At 57.8% G+C, this 16720-nt stretch overlaps 1 protein-coding gene across 1 annotated transcript in view; it reads right to left on the minus strand.

The window, feature by feature from the left end:
* Positions 1-16720, minus strand: part of FAM178B (family with sequence similarity 178 member B) — a 96304-nt gene that overhangs the window by 10740 nt on the left and 68844 nt on the right. Inside the window, 2 exon segments of the mRNA XM_032652270.1 lie at positions 5143-5268; positions 12892-12979. Coding sequence (XP_032508161.1) covers positions 5143-5268; positions 12892-12979 — 214 coding nt within the window.

Below are 16720 nucleotides of genomic sequence, written 5' to 3' on the forward strand. Positions count from 1 at the left end.
ACGAAAGAATGGGAGAAAGACGATCGCAGAGTTGTCCAGGGGGACCTGAAGGATGGAGAGACAGAGGCAGGGGGGTCCTGGGGCAGAAGCAGGTGAGTCACCCGCACGGGGTAAGGACGGTGTCTACGGGAGGGACCCTTGAAGGGTCCTTAGGAAGGACTGAGCCTGGGCTGGGGCAGGGCAGAGGGCAGGCCAGAGCTGCCGAGGACTCGGGCTGGCTGGGCTTCAACAACAGTTGCCTGCAGCATCTAAGCCTCTCCTCCGCAGCTCAACAGCAACACTTTAAGCCCTGCTCGTACACCTGCAAAGAAGCCAGAATTCTTGGGAGTCAAATCAACAGCTGGCCTGGGCCCCCGGCCCCATGTGCCTGCAGACGCTCAGAGGTACCCACTGTGAAGGGGCTCAGCGGCCACTCAGGTGGCTGTGATGTGTATCTGGGGCACGGATCTCCCTTTAGGGTCAGCTACCCAGAGGTCACCTCCCCAGAGGTCACCTTTTCCAAGTTTATTTCCAAAGATGTCAGCTGTTCCTCATTTTGGAGGAAGTGAGGAGGAACCCAACGCAGACTAGCCAGAGGAGGAACTCAGGGGTCCTCAATAGCCATTGTCCATTCTTCAAAACCAGTCCTCCTAATCTTGGCCTGACCAAGGCCCCCAGCCCTGTGGCCGTGGCTCTCCCCTAAGGTGCGGGGCAAGGGGCAGGCAGCTCAGGGGAGAAGGCAGAGAGTGGAGGGAGAGGGAGGGCTCCCTGCTCCACCTGTCCTTCTAGGTGACACGAGGGCCAGGAGCCTGTGCCCCAGCCAAGGCCCGAGGGAGTCCACGTCCCCCTGTTGGGTGTCCAGTGGCAGCGGGAGAGTGCAGGGCACAGAGGCGGGTGGCAGGAGAGCCGAGGGCAGCCCCAAACTCCCCAACCACACCCAGTCACGTAAGGCAGCTCTTGGCAGGGTCACCCGACACAGGGACAGGCCAGCGCAGGAGTAAAAGCAGTAAAACTTGTTTGTCAACTCTGTTAACACACGGGCACACCATAAAGATATAAAGGAGATGCACACAACATACAACACGCACGCACAGGACACGTGCACACACACACATGCGCGGCAGTCCCGTGCCCTCTGCAGAAAGATGTGCAGAGACGCCAGGCGTGAGTTCAGAGCAATCTGTGAGGCAGGGCGGGGTTCACCCCGAGCTTCAGCCAAGCCCAGAGCACACCCCGCCCCTTCCCTGTTCACACATGCACTTCTCCTATAAACAAGCCTCACGAGCACGGAGACGGGAGCACGGGCCACGTGCATGGGGAGGCGTGCGAATGGTGAGGAAGCGGATGGGAGCCCCTTGCAGCTGCCAGGCTCAGTCTGGGTGGGGTGGCCTCTTGCGGCTGGGCCCTGGGGGGTCAGGGCCCATCACAGATGCAGAACCCTCCGTGGGTCCCCGGCTGTCTGTCCCGTGAGGACACTGTCGGGCTCTGAGGAGGGCGTGCCCAAGGGGCAGAGGAGGAGACAGAAGCGGCTGGTGCCTCGGTGCAGCCCCAATGCTGGGACATCCCCCTCCGTGACCTTAGTTTTTTTCCCACACAATGGAAAGAGAGATGGTTAACTTCCTCAAAGTTCCCAAATTTAACCAAACTGGGGGAAAAGTTCCACCCTAACCATAAAGATCCTGGTTCTACAGACCTTCCAAATCCCTAGGGGAAATACAGAACCCAAAATCCCTTCACTGTAGCATCCATGTGGCAGAAGGCCAGGGAGAAGTCAGGAAGGGTAGGGAAGTGTGGTCAACAGGAACGCCACACGCGACGGAGGTTTAACAGACAGTCATCTCGATAAAAAATGAGTTAAGTCTGGGCAAATATGGTTTAGGCAAGTCAGCTAAAAGAAAACAGAAAGTTCCCAGGAAACCCCTGTTCTGGGCTGTACGGCTGAGCTCGTCGCTTTGAGGAGACAGTGAAATACAGAGGGCCGTTACAAGATGTTTGCACAGAGGCGGAAAGGACAGCCTCACGCACACACGGAGGCCTGGGAAGGAGCTGGCCTCTTGCAGAATTGGTACCCTATGGGCCAGAGGGAAGCACCTGGAGGCCAACTCTCAGAGTACAAGCCTGCATTAAGACATCCTCGCCCACCTCTCTCAAACACGCGGGGCGCAAGCTCCTCGCGGGGCAGCCCCAGAACCCCCGGCGTCACTCTCACCCTCGATGCTCCTTCTCCTCTGGGGAGAACCCGTGTCAAACCAGGCAAGCACAGGGCTGCCAAAAATCACCCAGGGGCTGAGCAACTTCTTTAGCCAAAAGCACTTTAAAATGCTCAAAGTACCCTCACCACCCCGTTCAGAAGCAGGATTCCGATTTTCCACACAAGCTCTGCCCTGATTTGCTAGGACACTTTGTGACTCTTGAGCTAGGACAGAACCCGCCCCCACCAGCCCCCTCCCGCCTCCCATCCCACCCCCACCCCCTGCAGTGTTGCAGAAGGAGCAAGTTGCTTCTTTTGTTGAACTTGGTGGTTGGCTTTCTCAGGCAGGAATCTCACTAGCTTATAATTACAAACAATGGCTGTGATTGGTTCTCTCATAAGCAGGTGACACTTCCGAAGTCAAGGGCCTCCAACAGGAGAAGCCCAGGCCATCAACCCTTGTAGCCTTAATGAAACAAGGACATCAAGAGACAAGGGGGCCTATACACAGAGGCTGGTCTGAGGGTGGAGGGCGTGCAGAGGGAGGGTGCTTTCCAGCAGAGGGGTGGGAGGGCCAGAATGGGGTGGAAGGAGAGAGTTCAGAGCGGGAGAATTACAATTGCATTCATTCATTTGTGCCCTCATTCAACCATCTAGCGCCCAACACAGCACGCGATGCTGAGACACCAGCTGTGCCCACAGTCTAGCTGGGGAGACAAGTCAATGGACAACTGCAAAGCCACGGGATCAGTGAGGAGAGAAGAGTCACACCCTGGGCAGGGAGCACCCAGCCTCCGGAGAAGGCAGGACCGGGAGAAGAAGGCTGGGAGCTTCCTGGGGGAGGGAGGAGCCTGGGCCAAGGCCCTAGGCAGAGACAGGAGCGGGGGCGGGGAGCGGAGGCTGGCAGAAGTGTTTATCTGCAGAGCTGGAGGAGGGCTGCGACCCAGCAGTCTTGGCAGGAAATCTCCCAGACAGGAGTGAGGGGCCTGGGTGCGGGGCCCGGCAGGGCTGCCCCAAATGCTGGGAAGGGCCTGTCCCCATTTCCTCCAGGCTGGGTCGCCTCAGGCCAACCTCACTCCGGCCTTAATTTCCCCGCTGCACCCCAAGCAGAAAGAAGGCAAAGACTTCGAGCTCTAGGGATAAAAGGCTCGGCCAGCCCTGACCACCACTCCCTGTAAAGCAGGGCAGATGACACCCCCGCTCTTTTCGGCCAGTGAGTAGCCCAATCATCTTTGAAGATGAAACACGCCTGGGCCCTAATGAGGAGTCCGTGGGCTCAGCGGGGAGTGGGGCTGGGCTGCGGAAGTCCAGTCGTCGGCCCCACCCGGCCCTCCCGGTCTGGAGAGTACCTGGCCCAGGGGGACAGGATCCCGCGTCGCTGTGCAGACTGCTGCCCTGTGCCCGCACCAGCCCCACCCCTCCACATCCCTCCTCTGCTCTTGGCTACCTCGGAGCAGGATCAATCCCAGCGGGCTCGAGCTGCAGCAAAGCATCTAAGAGCTGCCCGGGCCTCACCTGCCTCTTTTGCTGCCCTGGACCAGCACCCGGCCAAGACACGCCAGCCCCTCGTGTTTCCAGGCCAAATGGGTCATTTCCAATATGCAGCCGACCGGGGTTGACACTTCACAGCCTCCTTTACACGCACGAGAACAGTCCTCAAATATAAAAGGATACCCTCAGCCCACTTACTCCCCTCGCTTCCCAGGCTGTTGAAGGCACATCTGCTACCAGACTGTGAGGCGAGGTCCAGAGGTGGCCCCAGGGGCCTGGAGGGCAGCTTTTCCTTGGTCAGACCAGACACAAGCCTCCTCTTCTCTCTCGCCCCGCCCCTTCTCTCTTTTTCCCTTCCCCCAGCCCAGACCTGGGGTCTGCGCACCTGTGTCCTGCTTAGACGGACCACCCCCAGGGGCTGAACCCACCTCTGTTCCAGAGCCCCCGGAACACCCAGACTTAGCCTCCGTAACGAGCTCCAGTTTCACGGGAAATAGCCGGCAAAGAGGAACAGGGCCCGGGGACAGCTCACGTAAACTCACGCCATTAGGCACAACTGAGAGATAACCTTTCCTGCGAGTTCCAGGAGAGGAGCGTACACCTGGGGGTTGTCAGATCTTCTTAACAGTTCATTTGTATTCATTGTAATTAACTCACTTATATCTGAGTTGCAAAATGATGCCCAAAGGCTGGCCTTCTGGATGTCAACATCCAACCCCCGGGTGAGCTTTTTGGAACTACCGCCTTCCTAAATTAGCAAGATGCCTATCTGCATCCTTCATCCCTGAGTCCCCAGGGATGGGGGAGCTCACTGAGCTCTATCCCCCAACTCCCCAGGGAGCCAGGCTTGGGACTCCCAGGCTGAAGCCCCTACACCTCCACCCCTGCTTGACATTCACCCCCGGCGGTCACAGGCCTGACCATTCCAAGCCCCACAACCGGCAGGCTCTGGGGTACCTTGTCACCCCTGACTGCCTCCGAAGCATGGCTTCCAGGAAAGCTGGGCGACGTCTGGAAAGTCAATTAGGAAGAACTGGGGGAAGGCCAAGGACTCAGCCTCAGAGAGGACCACGGGAAATAGCAACAGGGAGCTGCACCCAGCTCCACTCGCAGGAAACGTGGGGCCTCATGCATCTGAACATTCCCTGGGCTTCTCCTTTAGGGCACTCCCTTCCCACCCCACTCCCCTCGCCAGCGCTTCAGCTCCTGCGTCCTCTCTAACGCGGCTGGCAAAGCCACGCCAGGCCGCAAAGGCCACAGCGAAACTCACAAGCCTGCACGCCTGTGCCCACTGCGCCTCCGTGAGGGGCACAGGCTCTGGGGAGATGGGCAGGAGTAGCTGGCTGGGCCCTGCCCCGAGGCCCCGGGCTTTCGGGACGGGCAGCCTTAAGGCCCCCAGGCTGTGCCTTGTAGACAGCCCAGCCTTCCCTGCTACCCTGGGGTGGTGCCTTGGCAGAGGCGGGCAGGGGCTGGGTGCTCACCTTGTGGTCTAGCTGGGCACTGGCCTTTGGCTGCTTCTCCTGGCCGGGCGGCATGGTCTCAGGGCCCAGGTACTGCCCCAGGGTTGATGGCCTCATGAGGCTCAGGAGATGGCTGAGCGAGGACAGCTGGGGAGAGAAGGGCGGCCATAACTCACGAGTGCTTGGGGCACTGCGGGGACGCGTGGCCGGGACATGCCGGCTGGCAGGCGTGGGTCAGGGCCTAGGCTCTGGAGCCAGACCATTGGCTCCACGACCTGGGGGCACCTTTTCCCTTGGGAGCCATGTGGCCTCTTGGAGCCTGTCCCCATCTGTGAAATGGAGACAAGCACACCCCTTCTTCCCCGGAGAAGAGGCTCTCATGCTCGCAGGGCATGCATCCTTTAGACAAGTGAATGAGGAGGACTTAACCCACATCCCGGGACTGAGCAGACACTCAGGGCTTAGAAGAACCAAGACCAGAAGAGGGTCTCCTCTGCCACAGGACAAGACCTTCCCACCCTGAGCTGCTGCTCAGGCCTGCTGGCCCTCTACTGTCATTTAACTTCTTACCACGGGCGTTTTCAACACTCCTGAAAGAAGAGAGGTTGAGAACTCCCTCCATACTCATCTCTGTGAACGTGAATGATGACTGCACTCATCACCCCCAGCCCCCCTCCGCCTTTTTCCTTCCAGAGAATTTCAAAGCAAATCCGAACACCGTATCATTTTACCCACAAAGAGCTTCAAACAGAAAAGGATAAGGATTTTTTCCCCCAACATAATCACATCATTCTCTTGCCCAACAAAATTACCAAGAATTCCTTACACGATCAAACACCTGTGTTCAGTTTTCTCTGATTGTCTCAAAAATGTCCTTAGGCAGTTGCTTTGTTGGAATGGGATTCCCCGCGAGGTGCACACATTGCCCTTTGGTTAATGTATTATATCACCCAATCTGCTAGCTGCCCTACCCCCCATCTCTGAACAAATGGGGGCACGTGGCCTGCATAAGTCCAGGTGTCTGCATCCAGCCAACTCCTTCCCACCCAGCTCCTGCACCTGGTTTGGGCAGCCTCGGGTGGGCCCCAGCAAGGACCACCAGCTGCCCCAGAGCTAACTCACGGGCCGGGGCTTCAGGAGGCAGGCAGTCTCTGAGCCCTGGGCCCCTCTGAGGCCACCTGTAACCCTGGGGAGGGAGGATGCAGAAGGAAAGAGCTGGGCCAGGGGAGTTCACAGAGGCACCGTGTCTTTAGATGTAGCAGGTGGAGGCTGGCCCAAAGGGTGAGGGCTAAGCCTCTGGGCCAGCTCCCTGCCCGAGCTGGCACACCTGGCTTCTTCCCCGACTCACCCGCAGATACCTGCTCCGCACCTTGGCCAGCCACGGGCTTAGAAAGCCCACAAGAGCAGCTGGGCTGAGTGAGGGCGAGGAGTCAGGCCCGGGGCCTCGGCTCCTGGAAGGGGGCCAGGGCTTCTTGGCCTAGCGTCTGATCCCTTCAGAGAGGGAGAGCAGGAGGCAGGGAGAGAGAGAGGGGGAAGGTTCTGGGCGAAGAGAGGCACCATCTAGAGCTCCACCGACACCAGAGCTGTGCCGCCTTGCTCAGGCCTTCCAAGTCTGGCGATAGTTTCCAAAACAGCCCTGCCTGCTCAGGGCTCACAGCTGTGCAAGCACGGGAGCGGGCTCTGCAGCCCACGCCCCCAGAAGCAGCCCTTCGGCAGGCAGCCCCGCCCCAGCTGGGACCCACCCTGCTAGGAGCCCTGGGCGGGCTGGGCCGGGGAGCACACAGCAGCGGCTGGCTGCTCCCACGGTTTTCCTCTCCCTCTGTGAAAACAGCTTCACCCTCCTCAGCACAGCAAGCTGCTGCCTTCTGATTGCTTGTTCTCTTTTGTTCCCAGCTCTGGCAGCCGTAGTCATCCCCTCCCCGGGAGACACACCCTTCTCCGCGCGGTCAGGACTTATTTGGGCTGCGTGGGTCCCAGCAGGGCCAGGCTCTGACCAGCACGCCTCCCCACTTTACCCCCACCGCTGGGAGCCGTCTCTGCAAACACTCAGCCTGTCAGGACAGACGTCCCCAGGCAAGAAGCAAATGATCACCCGAAAAGGCAGGCCTCCGCTGGCCTTGTCGGTTTGTCTGGCAAGAGGCGGCAGACAGTTCCAGCGAGGCAACTGTCCACACGGCGGTCCCTCCTGTGCTCAGACTCCAGCAGCTGCTTCTATCGGCCCAGCGGAGAAGGCCAGCACCTTAAATGTCTGCGAGGCCCCGGGTGGCCCCTGTTGTTCCCTGGAGCCGGTGCCCTGCCTGGGCCTTCTGACCGGACACTGCGCGGCTGCCCCCTCCGCCTTCCAGCTTTCCTCCGGGCCCACCTTCCCAGTGAGCCCCCCCCCACCACACACCTGCCCGCCCATCTACCCAGCAGCAAGCACCCCTTCTGACGTGCTATGTAATTTTCTTGTTTGTTATGTTTATTACTTGTCGCCTGCCCCTCGCTAGAACGTAAGCTCCGTGAGGGCAGTTTTGGGTCACTGCAGTGTCCCCAGAGCCTTGCACAGCACCTGGCACATGGCACAGTTGTTCCGCCTTATCCGAAGTTTCACTTTCCACGGTTTCAGATACCCGAGGTCAACCGAGATCCGAAAATATGAAATGGATAATTCCAGAAATAAACAGTTTGTAAGTTTTCAATGGCGCGCGCCCTTCTGAGTAGCGTGATGAAATCTCGCGCAGTCCTGCTCCGTTCCTCCCTGGATGTGAATGTCCCTGTGCCCAGCGGATCCTACCCTGTTGCTCACTGGGTGGTCGTCTCAGTTATCAGATTGACTGTCGCAGTATTGCAGTGCTCGCGTTCTTGTGCTCAAGTAACCCTTCTTTTACTTAATTACGGTCCCAACGCACAAGGGTAGTGATGCTGGCAATTCAGATATGTCAAAGAGGAGCCGTAAAGTGCTTCCTTTAAGTGACAAGGTGAAAGTTCTGGACTTTAGAAGGAAGGGGAAAAAATCACATGCTGAGGTTGCTAAGATCTACAGTAAGAACAAATCTCCTATCCGTGAAATTGTGAAGAAGGAAAAAGAAACCCATGCTGGTTTTGCTACTGCATCTCAAAATGTAAAAGTTATGGCCACAGTGCATGATAAGGGCTTAGTTATGATGAAAAAGGCATCAGGTTTATACAATAAGATATTTTGATGCGGAGAGGCCGCATCACGTAGCTTTTATTGCAGTATATTGTTATAACTGTCCTACTTCGTTATTGTTATTAATCCTTTACTGTGCCTAATTTATAAATTAAACTTTATCATTGGTAGGTATGTATAGGAAAAAAACACAGCGTATATAGGTTTCAGTACTATCCATCATTTCAGGCACCCACTAGACATCTTGGACTGTATCCCCCGCGGATAGCAGGGACTACTGTATATGCTTAATAAGCATTTGTTAAATGAGCAAATGAACGAATAGCAGGTCAGGTCTGCAGCTGGCCTTTCCATAGTAGATGCCAAACTCTGTCTCCCTTGATTTTGGCCATCCGAAGCCCGTGTTTTCCAATCTCCAAACTGGAAGGCGTGGCTTGACAAAGCAGGCTTGCTGTGTTGTAAGAGGTGGCCTGGGATAAGAAACGAACTCCCGATTTCTCTCCAAACCTGTTCCACCTGTGTCTTGCCTGTCTCGGTAAAGGGCTTCTCCATTCTGCCAGCTGCATAGGTCTTGGAGGCCTCCTCGTCTCCTTTCTCTCCCATTCCACATCCCGCTGGCTGTACTTGGGAAATACACCTAGAATCTCAGCACTGCTCGCCACCTGTGTGCGCCGCCATCTCCCCAGGCCAAACCACCATCAGCTGTTGCCAGGATTACTGCAATTGCCTCCTTCCACCCACAACAGTCTAGTCTCAACACAGCAGCCAGTGTAATTGTAAAAAAATTTATAAATCAGATTATGTCCCTCCTCTTAATCAAAACCTTCCAGTGGCTCTCCACTTTGGCATGAAAGTCAAGCCCCCACGTGAGTCCCCACTTACCTCTGACCTCAGCTCCTCCTACCCACCCTCAGCCCTCTGCTCCAGCCACACCAGCCTCTCTTTTTGCCTCCAACCTGAGAGGCCTTTGCCTGCCCCAGTGCCTTTGCACCGGCTGTTCCCTCTGCCCGGAATGCTTTTCCCCAAGAAACCTGCGTGGCTCCTTTAGGTCGGTGCTCAAATGTCCCCTTCTCTGTTCACCCCTATAAAACAGCATCCCCCCAACACTCCCCCTCCTCTTTATCTGGCATTATTTTTCTCCATAGCACTTATCACCATCTGGAATGCCAAAGATTTACTTCTTTCTTGGTGCCTGTGTCTGTCTCCGCTGAGTTTCATGAGGGAAGGAGACTGAACGCTGTTCAGGGCTGTATCTTCAGTGCCCTGAGCCATGTCTGGAGCACACTGGTGCCTGGGGCCAAAACCCTGCTGTTTCTGGGATATTCCCATGATCCGCAGGAACAACACGAAGGAAGCAGTTTGAACCTGAGGCTCTCCTGGAAGATGCAAGCCTTGGGGCTGCTGCATCCCCACCACCTACAGAAGTCCTGTCCCTCAAATTCAGTTCTTCAGCACCTGCTCCTGGGGCCTCCGGCTGCAGCCTGAGATGGAGAACTAAGCGATCCAGGCATCAGGGACTCCTCCTGCCCAGCGGTGCCCTGAGAACCCGCTGCCTGGGCACTCACCCCAGATCCTCTCCTTCGACGAGCCAGTTCTCAACCACTGAAGTCCCCTTCACGGTAAATCAATTGCTAAGGTTTATCGAGCACTTATGCATGGATGAAGGAGGGGCTGGCCCTTGTCCTCCTATCTGCCAGCCAGGACCAAAGCTCAAGGGACCAGCCGGGCACCTCAGCTGAAGCAGGTGTGGTCCAGGCCGTCACCACAACAGGATCCAAGGAAGGGGCTGGGGAAGCAGAGACGGCACACTGCAGGGGTCCCAGGCACCTGGGTTGGAACCCTGGCTCCACGGCTTTCCCACTGCGTGACCCTGAGGAGTCTCCTAACCGTGCCTGCCTCCGTTTCCCCATCTGTCCCGCACCGGGGCTCAGCCATGCTCTGCAGCACGTTAGAGCCACCACTTCGGGTGGGATGTAACGGTGGCAAGGAAGAAGTGCCCCAGGCACAAAGCCACGCGCAGAGGGTGGCTGGGCTGGCCTGCGAGGAGGGCCCAGGCAGCCACGTGGTCGAGGAGGTGTGGGGAAAGCGGGGCGTGGGGGCTTGACGTGGGCGGCTGCAGGGCCAAGGTGGCCCTCTGAAGGCGTGTCTCATAAGGAGCCGCCTGGCAGGCCTGACTGGAAAGGGGAGTGCCTGCGGCCCAGAGACCTGGCAGGAGGCCGTGCAGCGGGCTTGCAGTGGGGACGGGGAAGCACATCAGGAGGACAGCGGGCAGGCTCGAGCCGCCCGTCTGCCCCTTGAGCCGCCGCGGGTCTGGCGCGGCTTTGCCTGGCCCGCCTGCCGCCTCTCTCCTTCCTGCGGCACGAGCACTGACGCGCCCTTCGAGACCTGGCTCGGGACGGCTCTGGAAGCCACTTCGCTGCCCTCGGGCAGAGTCAGTCACGGGGCCCTCGGCCTGCCTCTCTCATGCTCACACCCTCTCCTCCGAGGTCATCTCCCGGTGCAGAGCCTGGCACACAGGAGGCGCTAGGCTGGGGTCTCACGAATGCACGGCAGGCACGAGGGCAGGTGGGTGACAGGTGTGGTGGGACAGCCCTGGAGCTGGAACCCACAAGGGCAGGGCTGGACTACGTCCCAGACGGGCTGGGAGCTCCCAGGCCAGCTCTCCCCGGGGGAGGCATCCTCCCGCCCCGCCCCCACCAGCCGCGCTCACTCGCCTCCCCTCCAGGTCCCCGCCAGGCCAGACCACCCAGCTCTTCCCCGGCACCACTCCCCTCGACACTCTCTGGCCCTCATCAAGCTCCCCGCACTCTCCCCTGCGTAGGCTCTGGCTAATAAAAAACAAATCAAAACAAAACCCCAAGCCTTGAACTGACCCTCATGCTCCAGCCAGCCTGTGTTTTCCTGATCGCTGCCGAGCGCTGCCGGACGGACGGTGGCTACCCCCACCCACCACATGCAGCCAGTCCTGCCTTTCCTGATCTCGACACTCTGGCCTCTCACCTCCACTCTGCTGACATGTGTTGGGTTCTCCGAGGAGCTCGGTGGCCGCACTCGGGTCAACACCAAAGCCTGTCTACCAGGCTGCCCCCACCCCCGGAGCCTCCTGGGATCACTCTGTCTTGTCCTCGCTGGTGCATCTCTGCCTGCCCCGCTCCTAACTGTCTGGCCCCTCTGTTCTCTTTCTCGCAGAGATGTTCTGTCATCAGGCTCTCACCTTTGTGAAGTGACCCCTGAGCAGGCCACCCTCCCCTCCTGTCCTCCTGAGGTCTCTGCCTGGGGAACCTTCCTTTGCACACCCAGGAACTCAACCTCGGGTTCCTTCAGCCCACACGTGTGTGCTGAGGTCCTGCGTGTGGCAGGTGCTGCTGTTGCTGTGTGTGTGTGTGTGTGTGTGTGTGTGTGTGTGTGTGTGTGTGTGTGTGTGTACACAGACCCTGAACAAATAAAAATATATCAGGAGGTGAGCACCATGAATACTTTCAGAGTGTGCTGGTGCCAGGGCACTTTTTGGATTGGGTGGTCAGCAAAGGCCTCCTGCGGAAGGTGACACTTCAGCTGGAACTGGGGTGAGAAGACACTCACACCGTCCTAAGTCTTGGGGAAAGCATAGAAGGCAGAGGGGGCAGCCGGGGCAAAGCCAGGCCGGGCCTGCTTAGATGAGCCAACCCAAGCGGTCACCTTTCTGAGCTCCCCCTGCGATCGTGGCCTCTCAGACTCAGCCATATGGTCCACCCGCCCCAGGAGCGTCCAGAACATCCTCTCAGCGCTCTGGCCGCGGGCTTGCCCGGTGTACCTCCAGTGACTAGAGACGCAGCCTTTCACCAGGACTGCCTTGCCTGTCTCGTGCCGTAGAACTAGATGGCTCAGCTGCACCCGGCTGCTCTTCTGGGGTTCCAGGGAGACCCTTGCGGGGGGTGGGGTGGGAGGCCGGTGAGAGCATTCTCAACCCCCCTGCCACCTGCCCTTGGGCTGGCTGTGACCCATGCTGCCCCCAGGGCCCCTGAACTTCCGCTCTCTGAGCCGCAAGGAGGTTGCAGTCGGAGCTTTTTGGAGAGCAGAGGGCGGAGGTAAGAAGGCACTTCCTCCCCTGCTGCCCCAAGAATGCCTGACATGGGGCAGAAGGGTCACTGGGGGCGAGCAGTGTTAACTTAGCAGTGTTCGTTTTCACCTTTGTTGTTTTTCCACCTATAAAAAGTTATATAAGCAGGGGCTGGGAGGAGGGAATGGGAGTTGTGTTCAGCGGATTCAGACTTTCTGTCTGGGAGGATGAAAAAGTTCTGGAGGTGGATGGTGGCAGTGGTTGCACAAGACTGTGGAACTGCACACTTCAACGTGGTTAGAACTCTGCTCTTAGAACTGTTAAGGAGATTAAAAAAAAAAAAGTTAAAATGGCAAATTTTATGTTATGTATATTTTACCACCATTTTTTGAAAAAGTAATACCTGCTCCCAGCTGACTGCTCTATCCTCAGGGCCGAGCACATAGTAGGCGTGCAAAAAGTAACCGTTGAATGCAAGGATGTGAGCAGAAAATTCAGACTCACCTGGACTCCGCTGGCCTGAGGCTCCCAACCTTTGAGAAAAGAAGCAGGAGGAGCCAGCCGGGCTTCCCCAGCGGATGCTGAGGTAGAGACTCACCTGGGCCTTCTCTTGCCAGAGAGGGAGCGTCTCTTGCTGGTCCAGCAGCCAGGCCATGATCACGAGGCTGAGCTGGCGTCGAAGCTGCCTGTGAGAGAAGGGGCGGGAAAGGCTGAGGGGGTGTACCACCCTGGTGGGGGGGGATTTAAGTCCCCAGGGTGGGTGCAAGGAGGGGCAGGACACACACCGAGATGTGAACAGGGGAGAGCCACGTAGGGAACTTTGGCTTTCTCCTTTGGTTTACAGCGTTTATTATTTATTTTAGAAGTAATAAAACATGCAAGATGGGAAAGTTTAAAAATAAGCAAAAAGAAAAAAGTTATTTTTTAAAAGAAGTGGTAACTTCAGAGGCTAGCATAGTAGTATTTATCGGCTTAGTTTTTTCCTCTATATATTTGTGCTACACAGAGATGGGGACCGTTCAACCTCCTTTGCGCAGACCGTCGCCTTTTCTTTCCCTTGCAGCATTATGAGCTTTCAGCCCATGCAGGGTGGTGGAAGGGGGGTGATGGGGGCTTGTTTTTTTCAGCCAGCATCCAGTGACTTTCTTTTGGAGAAACCCTCCCCCACCACACCCGGCCCAAATCCCGGCTCCCAGGGTGGGCACGTGAGCCAGGCCTGGCCCATCAGTCCCTGTGTTTGAGCCACTGAGAGGTGGCCTCGGGGTCTCGGCTGGAGCTACCGGTAGAGCGTGTGCCTTTCCAGCAGGACCACTGATCAGGTGGGAGGTGACCCCACTGTCGCTGGTGGCCATCCTGCCTCTTTGTGGGGCAGCCTGGAAGATGAAGCAAGCAGAGATAGAGCCCTGACAACACCCAGAGCCTGCCCTGCCTGAAGCCTCCGGCCCCCGGACCCGTTCGGTCAGTGGGTTGGTCGGCTCAGCTGATGAAGTCCCTTTGGCTTCTTCAGTCAGTCTGAGCTGGGCTCCTAAGTCTAGCACCAAACAGTCCTAACTGATTCACTCAGGATGGAGCTGGTGTCTCCACTCTTCAGGAGTAAAGACCTCTAATGGGGATTTTAGACGCTAATGTTTGTGGCTCTGATTTTCATGGGTCCTTGAGGGCTGGAGTGAGTAAAAAGAAGAGAGGAGGGAAAGAGAGGAGGGAAGTAGAGACTAGAGGACAGGGCTAGGGGTGGCAGTGGCCAGGAGAGGCTGGAGAGGGGCGATCGGAGAAGCGGTGGAGGGTTACATCTTCCTCGAGGCTTCACACACTTGTTGCCCCCACGGACAGCAGAAGGCAGCCCCTGGCACGGACTCTGATGTGGCCCACAGTCGCTGATTCCCGCGGAAAGCCACCACCAGGGGAAGCAAAGGAGAGGTTCTGAAGCCGGCGGAAACTGAAGGAACACGAAGGACACCACGTGGGCTGGAAGCGGCTCCGTAGAGGAGAAATGCTCTCTGGTAACAACACTGCTGGAGGGTCCCCACAGGCGCCCCTACCCCCATCCTTGGGACGACCCCACGGGGAAACAAAGGACAGGACATCAGGGACAGGCAGCCCCCGGAAATGATGTTTCCCTAAGGAAGTACCTGGGGGAAGCAGGACTGAGCCCCGCCTGAGCGGTGCTGAAGGCGCCCCTGCAACTTCCCCAGGGCCAGTGGCTGCCGTGGCCTCACGTGGGTGCAGGGGGGCTCCCAGTTGGTGGGGAACGGAGGTGGGAATGGCCTCCTTCAAGCCAGAAGGGTAGGTGGTACCTGAAGCAGGGGCCTTGTTGATCTTATTCAAGAAAATCAGAGGAATCAACAAGGCAAGAGGCTCTTGATTAAAAAAAAAAAAAAGGGAAAAAAGCAGCATCAGACAGCAGCATCACATACTAGAAGGGTAAACATGAGAAAGAGGGGAGACCCTCCCACACAGCTGGCAGGGACATGGATGAGTACACCTACCTCAGCCAACTGCCTGGCGAGACCTACTAAAGATACAGATGTTCACGTGCCCGCCCCACGGCCCGGCAGTCCTAATCCCGGGCACACACGTACGGCGCACGAGAAAAGAGAGGGGGACGAGCAGCGCCGATCTGCCACTAGAATGGATAGAGGGACTGGGCTCCACTCACACACCTCAAGCCCATGTGGAACGATTATGGATGAGCCACGACTCCATCCGGCAGCACGGGTGAGCCTCACAGGGCTGTGTGAGAGAAGCCAGTTCCAACAGAATACACGTGTATGATTTCACTTACATTAAGTACAAAAACGGGGATACGCGGCAGGGGTGGGGTGGCGGGCAGGCTCTGCTCACATCTCATTTCTTCTTCTTCTTTTTCTTTTCACTCGGCCGCACCATGTGGCTCGTGGGAACCTTAGTTCCCCAACCAGGGACTGAACCTGGGCCCTGGCAGTGAAAGCGCCACGTCCTAACCACTGGACCGCCAGGGAATTCCCTCATTTCTTGATCTGGGTGCTGGTTTTACATGTGTTCGACTTGTGGAAACCCACTGAGCACACACGGTCTGTGTTCTGTTTGTATGTTGCAGTTCAATAAAACTATTACTTAAAGAAGAAATTCAGCTGGGGGTTGGTAAGGATTGCCTGACTTAGCCAATAAAAATACAGGATGCCAGTTAAATTTGAACTTCCTATAGATAAAGAACAATTTTTTTTAGCCTGAGTTTCTCCCATGTGATCTTTGTATTTTATCTGGCCACGCTGGGAGGGGCTGGCCATCCCCTTCCATTCTGGACCGGAGACCCCGGTTCCCTTTCTGCAGAGCGCCCCAGCTTTCCCACCCACCCTCCGAGTCCTGGGGAGAGGCAGCCCCATCTGGACTGCGTCACGGGACAGAACACGGGAGCCCTCATCCGGCGCCCCGCCCCCACACCAGACCCCTCGCCCGGAGCCCCACCCGCGTATCTCCCTGGGCTCCGGCCGCCAGAACCTGCTCTCCAGCTGTTCCCCGGGAGCCCCAGCAGCAGCTGGGCCAGGAGCAAGGGGAGGGGGCGGGCGGGGGGAGGTAGACGGCCCCTCCAAGCCGAGCTGCTGCTCCAACGCGAGAACTTGCAGCCGGAGTCCCCAGTCCGGCATCTGGGCTTCATTAATCCAAACCCGGGCCTTGGGGAGCGCTGTTACCCGCAGCGGGTGCAGAGTGGCCGACCCGGGGGTGGGGTGCTGGCAGGCCGGCAGAGCAGAGCCGGGGGTGGTTCCAGAAGGGAAGAGGTGGGCCGGGTGGGTCAGGACAGAGCTGCTGTCCAGAAAGAAATAGAAGACAAGCATCAGAAGGAGCGCTGAGGGGGTGAATGGATGAAAAGAAACCACATCTGAGGGCGGCGCGCTCCCCGCCTGCCCACCACCTTTCATCCTGACCGCTCTCCCTGCCTTCTACACACAGTCCCCTGCCCTCTCAGCTCCCGCTGGGACACAGGGAGAGGCAACAGGACCACTTTTTCATTCCACACTGAGAACTTACTCTACAGAGGGGAAGGAGCAAAGACTCACCCCAAACACCACCCACACTGTGCAGGGGGCAAGCAGGGGGGCCCGTGGCCCGGCTGAGGTTGGCCCCGGGCCGTCCTCCCCCAGAAGCTGCCCAAGCCCACCCGGCGAGGCCCCCCCAGAACTCAAACCAGGCGAACAAAGGAGGGTGCAGAAGCCACTGGAGCCATGCCAGCCAGTGTCATATAAGGCAACAGGCTCCAGCCCTCTGAAATCACACCAGGCCAGGCCTCTGCCTCAGTCCTGCCCCGCCACCCGGACGGGCCGCTGTAAGACCAGGACACCGGATCAGCACTCAGAGAGCCTAAGGCGCTGGGAAATTGGGAAATGACTTTTCCAAACCAACAGCAGAGCCGGGAAGTGGAGCGCAGGCGCTCTGCTCCCCAGCCTCCAGCC

Source organism: Phocoena sinus, chromosome 13 (assembly GCF_008692025.1).
Source record: "Phocoena sinus isolate mPhoSin1 chromosome 13, mPhoSin1.pri, whole genome shotgun sequence".
NCBI classification, from domain to species: Eukaryota; Metazoa; Chordata; class Mammalia; order Artiodactyla; family Phocoenidae; genus Phocoena; species Phocoena sinus.